This window comes from Eleginops maclovinus, chromosome 21 (assembly GCF_036324505.1).
Source record: "Eleginops maclovinus isolate JMC-PN-2008 ecotype Puerto Natales chromosome 21, JC_Emac_rtc_rv5, whole genome shotgun sequence".
Taxonomy (NCBI): Eukaryota; Metazoa; Chordata; class Actinopteri; order Perciformes; family Eleginopidae; genus Eleginops; species Eleginops maclovinus.
In genome coordinates, this window is record NC_086369.1 from 13,199,524 (window position 1) to 13,214,093 (window position 14,570).

At 43.2% G+C, this 14,570-nt stretch overlaps 1 protein-coding gene across 2 annotated transcripts; it reads left to right on the plus strand.

The window, feature by feature from the left end:
* The first annotated feature begins 76 nt into the window (after positions 1 to 76).
* On the plus strand, positions 77 to 14,447 carry pdcd6 (programmed cell death 6). 2 transcript variants are annotated; one of them, XM_063912640.1, is made up of 6 exons: positions 77 to 296; positions 4,398 to 4,459; positions 11,158 to 11,202; positions 11,996 to 12,166; positions 12,735 to 12,844; positions 13,560 to 14,447. In XM_063912640.1, exons 1-6 carry the CDS (start codon positions 214 to 216, stop codon positions 13,656 to 13,658), a joined length of 570 nt encoding a protein of 189 aa, XP_063768710.1. In that variant the 5' UTR covers positions 77 to 213; the 3' UTR covers positions 13,659 to 14,447. The 2 variants fall into 2 exon arrangements, with proteins under 2 accessions (XP_063768710.1, XP_063768711.1); XM_063912641.1 differs by having other exon boundaries at positions 78 to 296; positions 11,996 to 12,154.
* Positions 14,448 to 14,570: the final 123 nt, after the last annotated feature.

Below are 14,570 nucleotides of genomic sequence, written 5' to 3' on the forward strand. Positions count from 1 at the left end.
TATTACAGTTTCTATTTTTACCCAGTTAAAAGCAGAGGAAAACGTGACGTCACCCTCCTTATGGGTAGTGGAGAATGATTGGCCACTCCTCTGGCAGTAACGTGAACGTCGGGTGGCGAAGCCTGATTGAGGCTGCTCACAGAAGAAACCACAGCAGAAGGAAACACACTCTTGGCTTTAGTTGCTCAATTTTGGAAGAGCATTCCCTTTAAAATGGCGTACCACAGCCCATACAGAGCTCCGCCGCAAGTAAACGCGCCTCCGGACCAGAGTTTTCTGTGGAATATCTTCCAGAGGTGAGTGGGGCAAAGCAGGCTTTTCTGCTGCTGCTGTCCGACTTCCTCTCACTCCGCTCGGCAGTGAGAACCGCTGTCGTGTGGGGCGGAAAGGAATTCAGAAGGGGTGGGGGAAATGTTTCATTCAAAGCTCGTTTTCTGCCATTACTCGGATGTCTTTCTAACTATATGTGCACCGCAGTCAAATTAGTGCTTTGTCAGGTCTAAGGCTACCCTTCAGTTCCTGGTTAACATGCACAGTGTAGCTACAACACATAGCTCACATAGCTATCACTCCGCTTGTGTGTCAGTGTCACAGAGCTTTATTATCGACTTTAAAGGAAGTGCCAGGCAATCAGTGAGCTGTCTCCTACAGCAAGTGGAGTTTACAAACTGGGGTCCAAAGACCTCCAGGAGTCCTTGAAAGCCTTTCTTCTGGGTTTTTCCAGCTACATTTTATTTGAGTATATCCATTGATGGATACAGATGTAAGAGAACATTTCATGAATGGGTCTTTGAACTGCCTGTGTCTGCACCATATGTGCAGTAGTAAAACACATCTTCTCAAGGTGGGGTTTCCTCAGAAATTCTGTCAGTTGTGGGTCTTTATGACGCAACTATTTATGGGAAGCTGCCATAAAGAGTGTAGAAAGCTCTGTCACAATACATAACCATTTCCTTGAGCTGATGTTACAGTATCAGTGGCACTGAAAGTCATCAATTTCCCTACAGTCACACGTGTGTCAGCAGCTGAGAAGGTCGCAGTAGTAGGCATAGAGGGAAATACTTAATATGCTATGACCCCTGGTAATAGTAAGCTATAGAGTTATGTAATACTGCAGAGAATTTTTTCCTGCTGCTTTGCTTCTCACAACATTGAGATGCTGCATGCATTGCAATGCTTGAAGCAGCCTTAACAAATTATTAATGTATGGCTCAAAACATCCGAGACATCAGGTTGCATCTACACATTTTGTCTCATGTCTTTTAACATCTCTCTTACATTCCTAATCGTTAATTCACAGGCACGCATGTAATCCTTTGTCATATAAATAGGTTAATATGACGTTCATGAGCAAACACAAGTCACCTCTCACATGACGGGCATTGTGCTGCCTCATCTGCTGCCTCCTGGAAAATATCCATCAGAGCAGTGCTGGAATTCCCTCAGCCATGTGACTAGAGTCAACAGAGCATAGTTGAAGTGGGAGGACTCTCATTTCTGTCACACACACACACGTTGCAATTTATGACTCACCGTCCAACTGTTGCACCGTCCCCAGGTATCCATTTATGTGAAGTCTTACTTTCTAACTCCCTTTTTTCTCTCTAATCGTAATGACAGTAGAACGTAGGAGTCATTCATTCTCTATGGGTTTCAATGTAGACTGTAGACGGGCTGTATTCTATTCTGACATCTACATTTTGTAAATGTATTTATCTCCGTGACTTGAAACTTGGTGAATCATGAGGTAGTCATTCACTCCTCTTTTGCCTGCTTTTGAATGTGTGATGTTGGTGACTACACCCACACTCCAAGAGTCAAAAACAACTTCAGTTGGATTAAGATCAGCAACACAGACTTGTTGCTATCTTTATATCTACAGTCTATGGTTGCTATTCAAGTAAACCTATCATCTAATACTGCTTGTTGAATACTGATCATTTTGGAATGACGGCATATTCAAACTTGTTAGTAACAGATTACAACATGTAGGAAGAACATGTGGTTTGTCTGGAATGAATTAAAAGTAGAGTGGGATTATTTTTCTTTCGTAGTAAAGTTGATGTGATCATTGTCTTACCTGTAAACAGACTCTTTATCTCATCCACAACTTAGACCATGGATCAAAAAACGTACTTACAAAAGAAGCAATGGAAACTGACTGTTGGACACCAGGACTTCCCTGGAAGGGTTTGTAAATGCGGCTTTAATTTTCTCCGCCTTGTGAGCCAGAATGACATCGTTTAAAATGTGGAAAGTAGGGCGAGCTTTGTTCGCCCAAGCCTTATTCCAACCTGGTTGCTCAATAGGAAACAGTGAAACATGGGGAAATCTGAGCAGAACAAACCGGGCTGCTGGGTTTTATGTCGTCCTGCTGTTTCACCTACACGTTCTGTGTTTGACAGCAGGAAGATGGACACACCAGATGTCTGTGCTTCCAGGCACGAGAGAGATTTAATGATGTTTCACTTTTTAAGCTCTCTTACGTTATAGTCTGGTGAGGTTACTTCACCTTAGGATGAATGAGATGGGAGGAGAGGAAGAGGGAGAAAAGGGGAGAGCTGATTCTACATAGTACACATACCTCATTGAGTTAATCAATCAGTGTTTGGTAAAGGCTGGGTACCCCCACTGCCTTCACCATCCCAACCACTCCTCACCTTCAGCGTGACAACGCTCTCATTTATGGAGGCATGTTTGGAGCTGTTTTTCTCCCCGAGGAGAGCAGTCAGGTCACCGTCTGTTTGTTTTTCTTTATTTAAGTATGGAAAGTAAGGCGAGGAGTACACACAGGCGTATAGCTGATCACTGTAGAGACATGGAGATATGTAACCGCACGTAAAGACTCACAGCTGGCAGCGGAAACCCAGCCCACAAAGTCAGCACTGGGCCTGCGCTGAGGTTTTATTTTTAGGGGGTTCCCCATCCCCCCTGCCTTCTTCTCTTGGTATTTAGTGTGTTCGTGAGTGTTTTCTCAGTCAGGTTGGGCCAGGCAGCTTGCTAAGGAACAACTGAGTCACTGGAAGTTTGAATGAGCATAGCTTCGAGGCCTGTTACTGTTTTTCTGTCTGTAAGTGTATCTTAATAGCTAGCTTTCTCTTGCACTAAGGGAGATGGTTTAACAGTTTAAGCAAAACGAATCTAAAAATGTGTGTAGCTGTAGTTCTCATTTTTGAAAACTAGATGCTCTTACAGTTTTCTTATGTCATAGATTTTTGCATAGGGGCTTTCCTCATGCGGGCTCATTTCAAACTATCTTTTATTTCTTCATGACTTAAAACGGCTGGATGTTGAATGTTCAGAAAGCGTTTCAAAGCTCTACTTTGACTGATCAAACACTAGAAGATAAACTAAACTCCTAGAGATTATTGAAATGTATTCCCAGCATTGCATCATCTTACTTATCTGCAAGTTTATTTGCTTCTATTCAGTTCATGATTAAGAAGCCTTTAACGATCGTTTTGAGACAATGGAGACTAGAAATAAACAGAGCCAGCCCCTCAGATTTCTCCATACCTTCACAGCCTACTCATATGTTCCTATGACCTTCCTTCAGTGTTGCTTTGCTGTCCTTTGTTTCATATTCTCCAGCCCCTCCCTAGGATTTTTGTAGTCGTGGACTTAAGACATTTTTCAGTTCTTCCTTTAAATACTGACACAGAATTAAAAACAAACTCTGTGATAATCAATTAGTCATTTCATTAATGTATCTTGCAGAAATGCCAGTTATTGTTTTTCATTACTGGTTGGTCTATAAGATGTCAGACTGCAATGAATCATATAATAAATCATAAAGTCCCAAAGCCTAAATGAAGGGGTTTGAATGTCAACCAAGACCCATGGCCATAACCGAACTGGGACATTGTTGGCTAAGTGTTTAAGACTACGTGTACTCGTATGCTCTTTTATATAATGTTTAGCTTTTCTGAATCATCAAACTGTTTTTCATTTTGGTTTTCCTTCTTATAAAAATATGTAAGATTGTCTGAAATGATTGCCTGCTGTCTGCCGGTAGCACTACAGCATTCCTCTCCAGTTGCCAACATTCAGTTTCACTTTCTGCTGTCTCATGATCCACACACACACACACACACACACACACACACACACACACACACACACACACACACACACACACACACACACACACACACACACACACACACACACACACACACACACACACACACATAGGTCTCAGGGGAGCCACGAGTGTACAAGCTGCCCTGTGTGTCCCGATCAGTGAACTCCATTCATCCTCAGTGGGCTGTTGACATGCTAGCACACGCTCAGGAGGATAAAGTTTCCGCCAGCGACTGTTTACGCCCGCTGCTATTGTGTGTGGGTGTGTGAAGTAGTTAATACAGGCGGTATCTAATCTTTGCTTTCGTCCCCAGGGTTGACAAGGACCGGAGTGGAACGATATCAGACTCGGAGCTTCAGCAGGCCTTATCGAATGGTATGCATCAGTGCCACTCCCTTTTTTTGTTGACTTATTTCTGACCATTTCGGCTCCATCTCCCCCCCTCTTTCTGCTTTACTCTGTCTTCTTTATTCCTCCGTCTCTCTCATCTCCTCGCTGCACACCATTGCCACTCTTTGATTTAAGCAGCTGCCACACCTACGGAGAGGAATGGATTGTGTTTTTATTTTTATCCCAGGTGTGTCTGGTGAACTGTGTATAAATGATTGGGAGGTTTATTTTTGTCTCAGGATAGCAGAGAAGCAGGTGGAAAGTTTATCAGTGCAGCTTCTAAGACAATACTTCACTGTCAGTGTCCCTGAAGACAGCCGGGTCAACGCTGGGATGTCACTGTCAGGATAATAACGCCGCTTGTGGAAGAAATGACCAATAAGTCAATATGGCAAGCAGTGAGGATTACCATTACATGCTGATCTTCCAGAAATTCTGCTTTTTGTGCTGTGTGAGAACCGAAAGATTGTTGGGCATGAGATAGTGGTCGGTCAATTAAAATAGAAACATCTTGTGAATCAGCGAGGAGTGTTTTCTGTCCTGCGGACTGGGAGTTGATCCGAGGAAATAATCAGCATGAAAGGAGAGTAGGGAGGGATCGCACATGAGAATTACAGCCGCCTGTGATTGAAGTTCAATCTCTGCTGTTCCTGTGTGTGTAGCTCAGGAGGAGGAGGAGCATTCAAACAGGATTAAGGGTTCAGTTCCCACCAGGGCCCTCTGAACAGCAGAAAGGGGGATACTTGTGATTCAGCAAGGCTGTTTGGGGAGAAGTGGTGAATTAATGATACTGGTCATCTTCTCTGCTCAAATCCTACCGGTGTTACACTTTCAGAGTGAGTAAAGTAACAGGCTGATCAAATATCTGTTTTCATGCTGCCCACACACAACACTGCATCAGCATTGCCTCCGTATTGACCTTCCTCACATCGAGACAGCAGATCGGTTGAAATATGGTAATGGAACAATTCGGAGCTTGGTAGAAATGAAAGCACAGGTGAAGTTTTTCCTCTTGTTATATAAATCCATTTGAGCTTATTTCTGATGGCTTTTCAAAGACTTCTGCTCAGATTACTCTCCTCAGAAACTTTTTCTTTCTGAACTCTACAGAGGAGAAAAAACCCACAAGTGTTGAAGCCAGCAGCAGAGACAGAAGCTGTTATCAGGCTGCGGCTCTGGTTCAGCATACCGATTAGTGAGTGTGTGAGTGTATGCGTGCATGAGCAAGTGTGATTATCTCAAGTATGTGTGAGTGTTAAACATTTTGTCTGCATTTGCAGCCAAGGGTCAGTAAAAAACAGGCTTTGCGTTGTTGCAGGCTTTGCGTGCATTTCTCCACTGTTGTGCAGCTCGCTGTGTACGTGGGAGAGAGCGGCAGGTTTCCCGGTCCAGTCTGTTCATTATTCTCTCTGTGACATGAAACAGCACCACTGAAGCTGAACACACACATCGCTGCATCCTGTCCCTGCTGGAGCCACCAACCCTGTCACTAACCGCATGTCTGTCATGGCTCCTCTGACCCTGCACACACTGCTTTCCTCTACCTCTCACAATAATGTGGTGCAGTGGTGACGTATTTTGTTGGCCGACCCTGAAGCTAGCATCACAAGGGCTCCCCCAACAAACTGAATTTTGGGATAAAATAAGCTCTGTGGCAAACACACGTGTATGATTCTTACATATTTTTTTCAGCAGTGTGATCTCCACATACTAACACCACTGTATGTAAATGCAGTCGGCTGTAAGTAAAACACTTGGCTACAAACTACATCACCGTCACGTGGCTGCACATCACCCCCGCTAAGCTAAGGCGGCTAATGTTTTGCGTGATTACGTTTAGTTGTCTCCTTTAGTCACCGCTGTTTGCTTTGCACAATCATGAGTGGGGTATTTACCAATGAATGTATGCTGTAGATCAAACCCCGATAATCTCGTAAGCTTGTGTTAACCGCAGAATTTATTTTAGGCATATAACGACAGACGTGTAAAAAAAACAAACTTTGAGAAGAGTGAACCGGAACTCGTTTCCAGGTTTTAGGACTCATTCCTGCCCCGCTCTCTGAACCAAGCGTTGTTTCCCATCCTGCTGTTGCCCGCCTTGACCTCTGTCTGTATCATTTATCTCTTCTTTTCTCCTCCCCCTCTGTCCCCCCTCCTCCCTCAGGAGAGCAGAGAGGGTGAGGGAGGAGGGGTAGCGAGGCAGGGTTGTTGGGGCTTTGCTGTTGCAGTTCACACTCCTCCATCCTCTCGGCTTTCTGCTCCACACACTCTCGTATTCTTATCTCATCTCTTCAGCACTTGACTTTTTACACTTCTGAAATCTGACAGCTCCCCCTTTCATGTTTCTGTCCTACATTTCTAACAGTTCCTCTGTTCAGTTTTCCTGAGGGTTATGTTCAATCGTTTCTGACTCGTCTTTTTCAAGTGTTTGGACGCTTCTTAAGCTCTATGTTCTCTGTCAACACGATTTCACTCTTTGAAATAGCAGACTGGATGTCTTTCTGGTGGATAAATATTTAGCTTGTGTTAATCACAAAATGACATGAGAAGTAGATGCAGCGTTTGTCCTCTACTCTCAGTCTCACTAGTCACTGCCTGCTGTGTCCACTGTCTGTTTGCCCTCCCTTTTTCTCACGTTCTCTCCCTTTTCCTTGCTTATGCTACCTTGTTTGATCCCTTTTTTTTACACTCTTTCTGTCACTCCTCCTCCTTCCTCTCCTCCCTCACTCCATCCCTCCATCCCTCCTTCTGGGTGTGACAATATAACCCCTGTTGAGACACTAATATGTCCCTGTCCCACTGTGTGCGTGTGTGTGTGCGCCTTGTATCTGTGCCATTTGATATAAATATAGAGTTTTTTGGCCTCCCTCCGCTCAGCAGTGAGTAGACATCATACCGACTCTCCGTCATGCTTCCCCACTCTCCTGCGCACACAGATTTATACTCCTCCTTGAGTTATTTATTCAGTGTGTAGGAGCGGTAATAGCCACTAAAATTGCTTATACGATTGAGAGAGCAGAGGCTTGCAGTGCAGAATGCAGAGTCGACTGAATGGCTGGACTAATTCAACAACTCTTACCTTTACACATCTACATTTGTAGCATTTTGTAAAGCTTGGTTATGCTGCAGTTGAGGTGAATGGCAGTTGTTTTTGATAGCCAGTTTTAATCCAAAGAGCAATAGTTGGTCAAGGCAAAATATGTACAAATATCTGAACGAGGTATTGTGAAGCTGCACAGAGATAAGGTGTTTCACAGACTCAAGTCATGCAGCTCTTATAGCGTGTTGAAGAAAAATAAGAAGAAGAAATACTTTATTAATCCTTTACAGGGAAATGTCTTCCCCACTCTGTAGTGTTTACACACATTACACACAGGGAGGATACATGCACAGATGAGATACATGCACAGACACAACCACACACATGCAGGAGAGGTGGCAGAGCAGGGAGGCTGCCAGGTACCCGGCGCCAGCGAGCAGTTTCAGGGTTTGGTGCCTTGCTCAAGGGCACCTCGGCAGTGGCTCAGGAGGAGAGCTGGCACCTCTCCTGCTACCAGCTCACTCCTTTCACACCGGTGACCCTTTTGACCCCTGTCATCAATTCTTATGCCTGTCACAGGGGAATAGAGGAGGATGAGAAGCTTCATGAACTGTGGTTCACGTTGTAATTGTTTGCTTTCGGTCTGAGGCCCTACAGCTGTTCATTATTAAAGTAGTATTATTATTATTATTATTAGCCACTAGATTCAGCCCATCCTGCTGGTCTGTCTCACATCACATGCCTATTGTCTACGAAACAAACAGAAACTGAGAATGACTTTCTGACTGGCTGCTATTCCTAGTGAGGTATGACACATGAGCGAACAGGTGATTCCAAACTTTCAAACATTATTTTTCCTCCCACTCTCGTCCAAATATGAGTTTCAGCACCAGAAAGACGAGGTGATGATGATTTGGCAAACTGTAAAAACGTTGCTAAAGATGAAGTACGTCCCTGGATTCCTCCTACCTTAAAGTTTATTATTGTGAAGAATAATTATTTTCCTTATACATCGGAAAAAGTGTGTGTCTGAAAATGTGTTTGTGTTTAAAAGTCAGGCGTGTGTGTAAGTGTCTCAGCGAGCTCCAGCACAGCCGTTATATGTATTAGTCAACCCTGCGGTCGGTCCACCCTGTTTTTCCAGCAGCCTCCCTCTCTCCTCACCTCCTATATTCCCTCTCTCCCCTCCTCCTCCTCACTTCTCGCTCTCTCCATCTCACCCCCAGTGAGAGAGCGCAGTGTGTGGATGGGACAGAGGGTGTATTGTGCCGGTTTGCAAATGCGCACACACACACAAACACACACACACACACACACACACACACACACACACACACACACACACACATCTCAACCAGTATGACCACCTCACACTGGGCAGCCGCAGTCTGTCTGGCATACATTGGTGACCTCACAGCTTTGTGTGTGTGTGTGTGTGTGTGTGTGTGTGTGTGTGTGTGTGTGTGTGTGTGTGTGTGTGTGTGTGTGTGTGTGTGTGTGTGTGTGTGTGTGTGTGTGTGTGTGTGTGTGTGTGTGTGTGTGTGTGTGTGTGTGTGTGTGTGTGTGTGTGTGTGTGTGTGTGTGTGTGTGTGTGTGTGTGTGTGTGTGTGTGTGTGTGAGATTCAGTGAGGCTGAGAAGGTCACAGCTTGTTCTCTGCCTTTGGTCATTTTCTGATGGCGCTAATGCTACAGCAACATTTATTCAGACATGACAAAAGCTTTTGCGATGACTCTATCTATTTCTGTTTGATCTGTGGGCTTTGTTGCAGATTTCATTTGAAATTTAACATTTCTGTCCATGTTCAGCGACAGTAAAGTAGAGAGACTTATTAATCAGCCAGACTTTGATGGATATCTCACAGAGGGGACATTTCCCCTCTGTGGGGTGAATAAAGGGATTCTGATTCAGATTTATTAAAGTATATTTCCTACTAAGTAACAAACATTGCAGTAGAGGAACATGCTAAGCAGGCATCATGTTTACCTTGTGGCTTACACTCTTTGTGTGCTAACACAACGCTGGCTAATTAACATCAAAAAGTCCTCTGGGAATATAATTGTTGTTGCAGTGCTTTGGTCATGACCCAAGTACCAGACAAATAAAGAAATGCCGCACTAGTGTCTGGCAATGTTATGCATTTAAATATATGTTTATAGACCTAACTAATAATGCATCCTAGTGTGGTCGGACCTAAATTAGAAGACATGTAACCTTCATGAAACTCATTCCGTAGTTACTAAAAAATGTGATCAGTTTTTCATAAAATACAATCAAACCGTGTGGGAGACGTGAGGTTCATCAGACTGCACTGCAGCAGCTCCTCCGCTTCTGCAAATTGTTCCTGCATGAATACACTTCTAATACTTCTTTTCTGTTGCTTTGGATCACCAATCTAATAGAGAGTATAGGAAAACAGATTTTGGCCCAGACCCCAGCGTCAGTATGAGCCTTGGAGCCCGGTCGCAGACAGCCTCGCTCATCAATAAAACAAAACCCAGGAAGAGGAATGAAATGTGGAGTGTCTTCTTAGGACATTAAAATAAAAAGTCTGGAGTATATATTTAGCATCTCGATGTGGTAAAGCTTTAAAGCCATTCCTGCCTCTCTTTATAAGTTATTTGGACACTTTTACAGACGTTTTCAGATGAAATTCAGGTGAAAAAAGAACCAAAATAATGTCTACATTCTATTTTCCATGGTGGCGTTTATACTTTGACAGGTATCGTCAAAACTAGATGAAAAAAAGCCAATAATTACGCAAAGAATGGCAATATATTGATTCTTAACCATTTGATGGGTATTATATTGCCAGATTGTTGCCACACAGCACGAATAAGAAACTAAACGTCTGCAGTTTTTTGGTGGGTTTGCAGATAGAGTAGCAGCGATGAATCTTAGGTCAGCAGAAGCAGACTGAAGAGTTCAGGTTACTGCAACAGAAACTAAACTGCAAAGCTTTTGTGCTCCTTCCCAGCTCCTGGTGTCTTCTCTTTTGTTGCCTTTGCTATTTCTCCTCTTTCTTCTCGGCATTGTTCTCTCCTCTTGTGTCTTCCCTGCTTCGCCGCTGCTCTTTATTCCTGCTCCTGAACTGTCGGGCCTCTCTGTAATAAAGTGAGATGGTGAGTCAGCAAGCATCCCGACGGCCGGATAAATCTCAGCCTCTTGAGAAGGCTATAAAGTATAAAACCCTGCCGAGCTAAAGCCCAGTCAGTCTTTCCCTGGTCATATAAGTGACACTATATTCACATTCAGAAGATTGAAGAGTTCTCCCCACGCGTAGAAAATGACATACAATGTGGCAAACTGCTTTTGAGTCATTTGTTTTAACAGCTTCCACTTGTGTTTTATTTCTGTTGTGATAAAGTCTTATGATGTCTGTGGATTTAAACTTCCTGATGAGATTAGATCCTCACTCTCTCCTATATGTGCTTTTGACCTTTGGGGATGCGTTATCAGCGTGGGTGTCTCCTGTGAGATCTGAACACATCAGTATGATTGTTACTTCACTGACAGTGTCAACCAATACAAGGAGGAGATGGAGAGGGGGCTAAAATACCACGGCACAATATCGAGGCCCTAATAAGCTTGTGTTGTTGTTGTTGTTGTTGTTGTTTCTAACCAGGTTTTTCTTTTGTCTCACAGGCACATGGACTCCTTTCAACCCAGTGACGGTGCGCTCCATCATCTGTAAGTAGCCGCTGACCGTGACACGGCCAACTTCTACACAAGCCCTTGTTGTTCTTTGTTATTTATTTGCCTCCTCTCCATGACAACTGGATAAATTCATTACCGTTTGAGTAATCAGAGGGCAGACACAAACGTATCTCTGGCTCCAGTGACTGCTGCTGTAGTGGAGCAGACATTCATAACGGGAGGAGAGAGAGCATCAGCAAGAACAGAGGAAGTTTGTCTCAAAAGGGAGCAGCCAATTCCCCCCTCTCTCAAAACATCGATCCGTTTGCACTCCTAAAACAGTTGTCATGTGCTGACTGTGCCACAACATAAATACATCCACGCTCTTTTTCTGCTATTGCTTCTAAAATATTTCTCTCCCTGGGTCTTATATTTGCTGCTCCCTTTTTGTTGTGTGATTTGCCGAGTAATTCCTCTAATCCCATCGCCTCCCCTTCCTACTCTTCCATACTCCGTAAACCCATTGTTTAATAGTCCCCCAGCAAGGAGCGTATCCTGTGATAACACTCCCTTTGTTGGGAGGTAATTGGATTGAACCGCATGAGGGTGAGGAGTAAAGTAGTGTTGGGGGCGATGGAGCAGTTTTCTCTGTTCTAGAGTAGTTTTATGAGGCAGGAGTTAGTGAAGTGTGGGACCCACAGATTACACTTTCCAGCTCTCTGACAGCTCTTTAAAACCAAATGTGGGACCATTTCTGCTTTCTGGTCACAGGATCTGCCCTAACTGCACTGTGTTGTGTGTTTTTAGTGTGAGACAGAGGTGAGTAATGTCTTATTCTCTCCTACAGCCATGTTCGACAGGGAAAATAAAGGCGGGGTGAACTTCAACGAGTTCGCCGGCGTGTGGAAGTACATCACAGACTGGCAGAACATCTTCAGGAACTACGACAGGGACAACTCGGGCTTCATCGATAAGAACGAGCTCAAGCAGGCACTCTCTGGATTTGGTGAGACACAAAGTATGCTGGTGAATTTACTTGGTGGTGAATGTGGTGAAGGGCTCTGAAGCTGTCTCGAGGAGTGTCTTTTCTCGGGGTCAAAAGGTCAGATTCTGTCTTTTCAGTAGCTCTGTGTAAGGTGGGACCAGCATGCCATGGGGAAAAGTTTATTAAAGGTGTAGTGTGAAATTTTGCTCATGTAGTAAATACTTGATAGGTTTTTAGGACACAGACGTGCAGTTCCAGCTCGCCGTTTCCAATGCAGAACAAACAGTTCGACAACTTATCCCACAGAAATGTGATTTAGCAAATCAAATAAAACTGTTTAGTCATTATTTTCGATTTCTCATGATTTCTGTGTCTTTGTGATCTCCAGGCCTTTGTTTATGTTCACTATATACGAGAGCCACAATCAATATGTTGCTGAGTATACATTTCAGTTACTGCATCATATTAATGGGGGCAATCACAGAGGGGCCTCGGGTGTTTAGAGCAGAGCTTCGGGCTGTGCCGGAGTTTATAATGGAGACTTAAATGAGTTCAAATCTATATCCAGTTCATTGTTTATGTCTTGTTTGCTCGTGTGCAGGTTATCGTCTATCAGAACAGTTCTACTGCACGCTGATAGAGAAGTTCGACCGCCAGAGGAAGGGACAGGTTGCCTTCGATGACTTCATCCAGTGCTGCATCGTACTACAGGTAACACATTCACACTCAGTCCAAACGAAACTCTTTCTAACATGAGTTCTTTATTTTCTTTCTCCACACATATGCATAAGTATAGGCTGTCCGTGGGTGTACCACCTGCATCACAATGAGGCTGCTCTTCAATTCAAAGGATTCAAAAGGGAGTTTTAATTATGCATATTTAAGAACCGCATTACAGTCCTCCCTTTTAGATTATTAATCTCCCGTTGAAGTTCCTCTTGAGCCTTTATGTTGTGTTCCTCTTGAGCCTTTATTCTCTGTTTCAGTGATTTCACACACATAGAGTAGTAATGGAAGCTGCCAAGCATAAGTATAACCTTTCATTAATACAGAAGTTTCACTTTCACCAGGATCTTATATCAAAGTATCACCTGAGGTTCAATAATAGCTCTAGAGGCGTCAACCATTCACTTTATCGGCTCTCTCCTCAGACAGATTTCAATGGATCTCCTCGAGTTAATATATCTGCACCTCCAGAAGTAAAGAGTAAAACCGTAGGCACTATTCAGTCACCCAGTATTTAATCTATGTTAACTATGGTCATCATTTAATGTAATGTCGTTTAAAGGTGTAAAATGATTGCTGTTTAAATTGGCACGGAGTGTGTATTCATACAAATATATCCGTTATGCATTGGAGACTTTTGGGAGGAATCGAGATAAAATGATGATAATTGAAATCAATCATTTCCTCCTCTTTTCCACAGAGGTTGACCGACGTGTTCAGGCGGTACGATACAGACCAGGATGGCTGGATCCAGGTTTCATATGAACAGTATCTTTCCATGGTCTTCAACATTGTATAACGCACACGGATCGCCACAAAAGAGCACAACTGGACACAACTGTGCCAAAGCTACCCGGCAACTCCCAGATGTTTTCTACGGTGGACACTACAAGATTTTCTTAAACAAATTGTTAAGCTCTAGTTGGGCTGTTTGACAAAAATGATGAAATGAATACAGAAGAACTTAAAGGAGCCTTCAGTTCTTTGAGGTCATAATACCCCTGATATTTGGAGGTATGTCTACAATTCTTAATTTATTTATAAAAATCTTGTAGTGTTTTATTTGATGACAAATCGGAAGTACATCTGCGTTGGTGTTGGGGAATATTATGGACACATCCTGTCTTTCTGTCTGTCGGTCTGTCTGTAATTGTCGAGATACTTTTTATCGTCTAAACTTTAATTAATTCAATTGAAAAAAGAATTATGTTGACAGGAAAATAATGCATTGTAAATATGATTTAAGATGCATTGCATGCTTATCAGGGAAATTTATCCCCACGTTGAAGCATGCTTTCCCTTTCTCTTGTCTTTTCCTCAGCCCTATTTTGCTCCAAGCCATGTTTACAAAAACAGTGAGAGCAGTTGACGTTCTGCTTCGAGATTCACTGACATGCCAGCTTACATGCCATATTTGTACAAACTTATTTTTAACTGCAAAATCTTAAAATGTTAGGACATATAATTTTTGGTAGAGGGTAAGAATAATGCCTTTACTTAAGCTTATTTTGTTTGTGCATGATGCCTTAAAATGTGTAAAAACAACACAAAAGAGAAATCTTTTATTAAAAAAATGAAAGAAAAGTGATTTTGAGTTTGGGTTCATCCTTTAAAGACCACAGAGCTGCGCGGCATTGGTAACTGCGAACTGGCTCAATGGCGCCATCTGCTGGACGTTTGTAGTCCATACCACCGCAATGCACCAACACGA

Excerpts from the sequence above, each read along its gene's own strand:
- pdcd6 (XM_063912640.1), top strand. The coding sequence starts at position 214 with ATGGCGTACCACAGCCCATACAGAGCTCCGCCGCAAGTAAACGCGCCT. Across the intron at positions 4,460-11,157 it reads TCAGCAGGCCTTATCGAATG|GCACATGGACTCCTTTCAAC; the intron begins GTATGCATCAGT and ends TTTGTCTCACAG. Across the intron at positions 12,167-12,734 it reads TGGATTTGGTGAGACACAAA|GTTATCGTCTATCAGAACAG; the intron begins GTATGCTGGTGA and ends GCTCGTGTGCAG.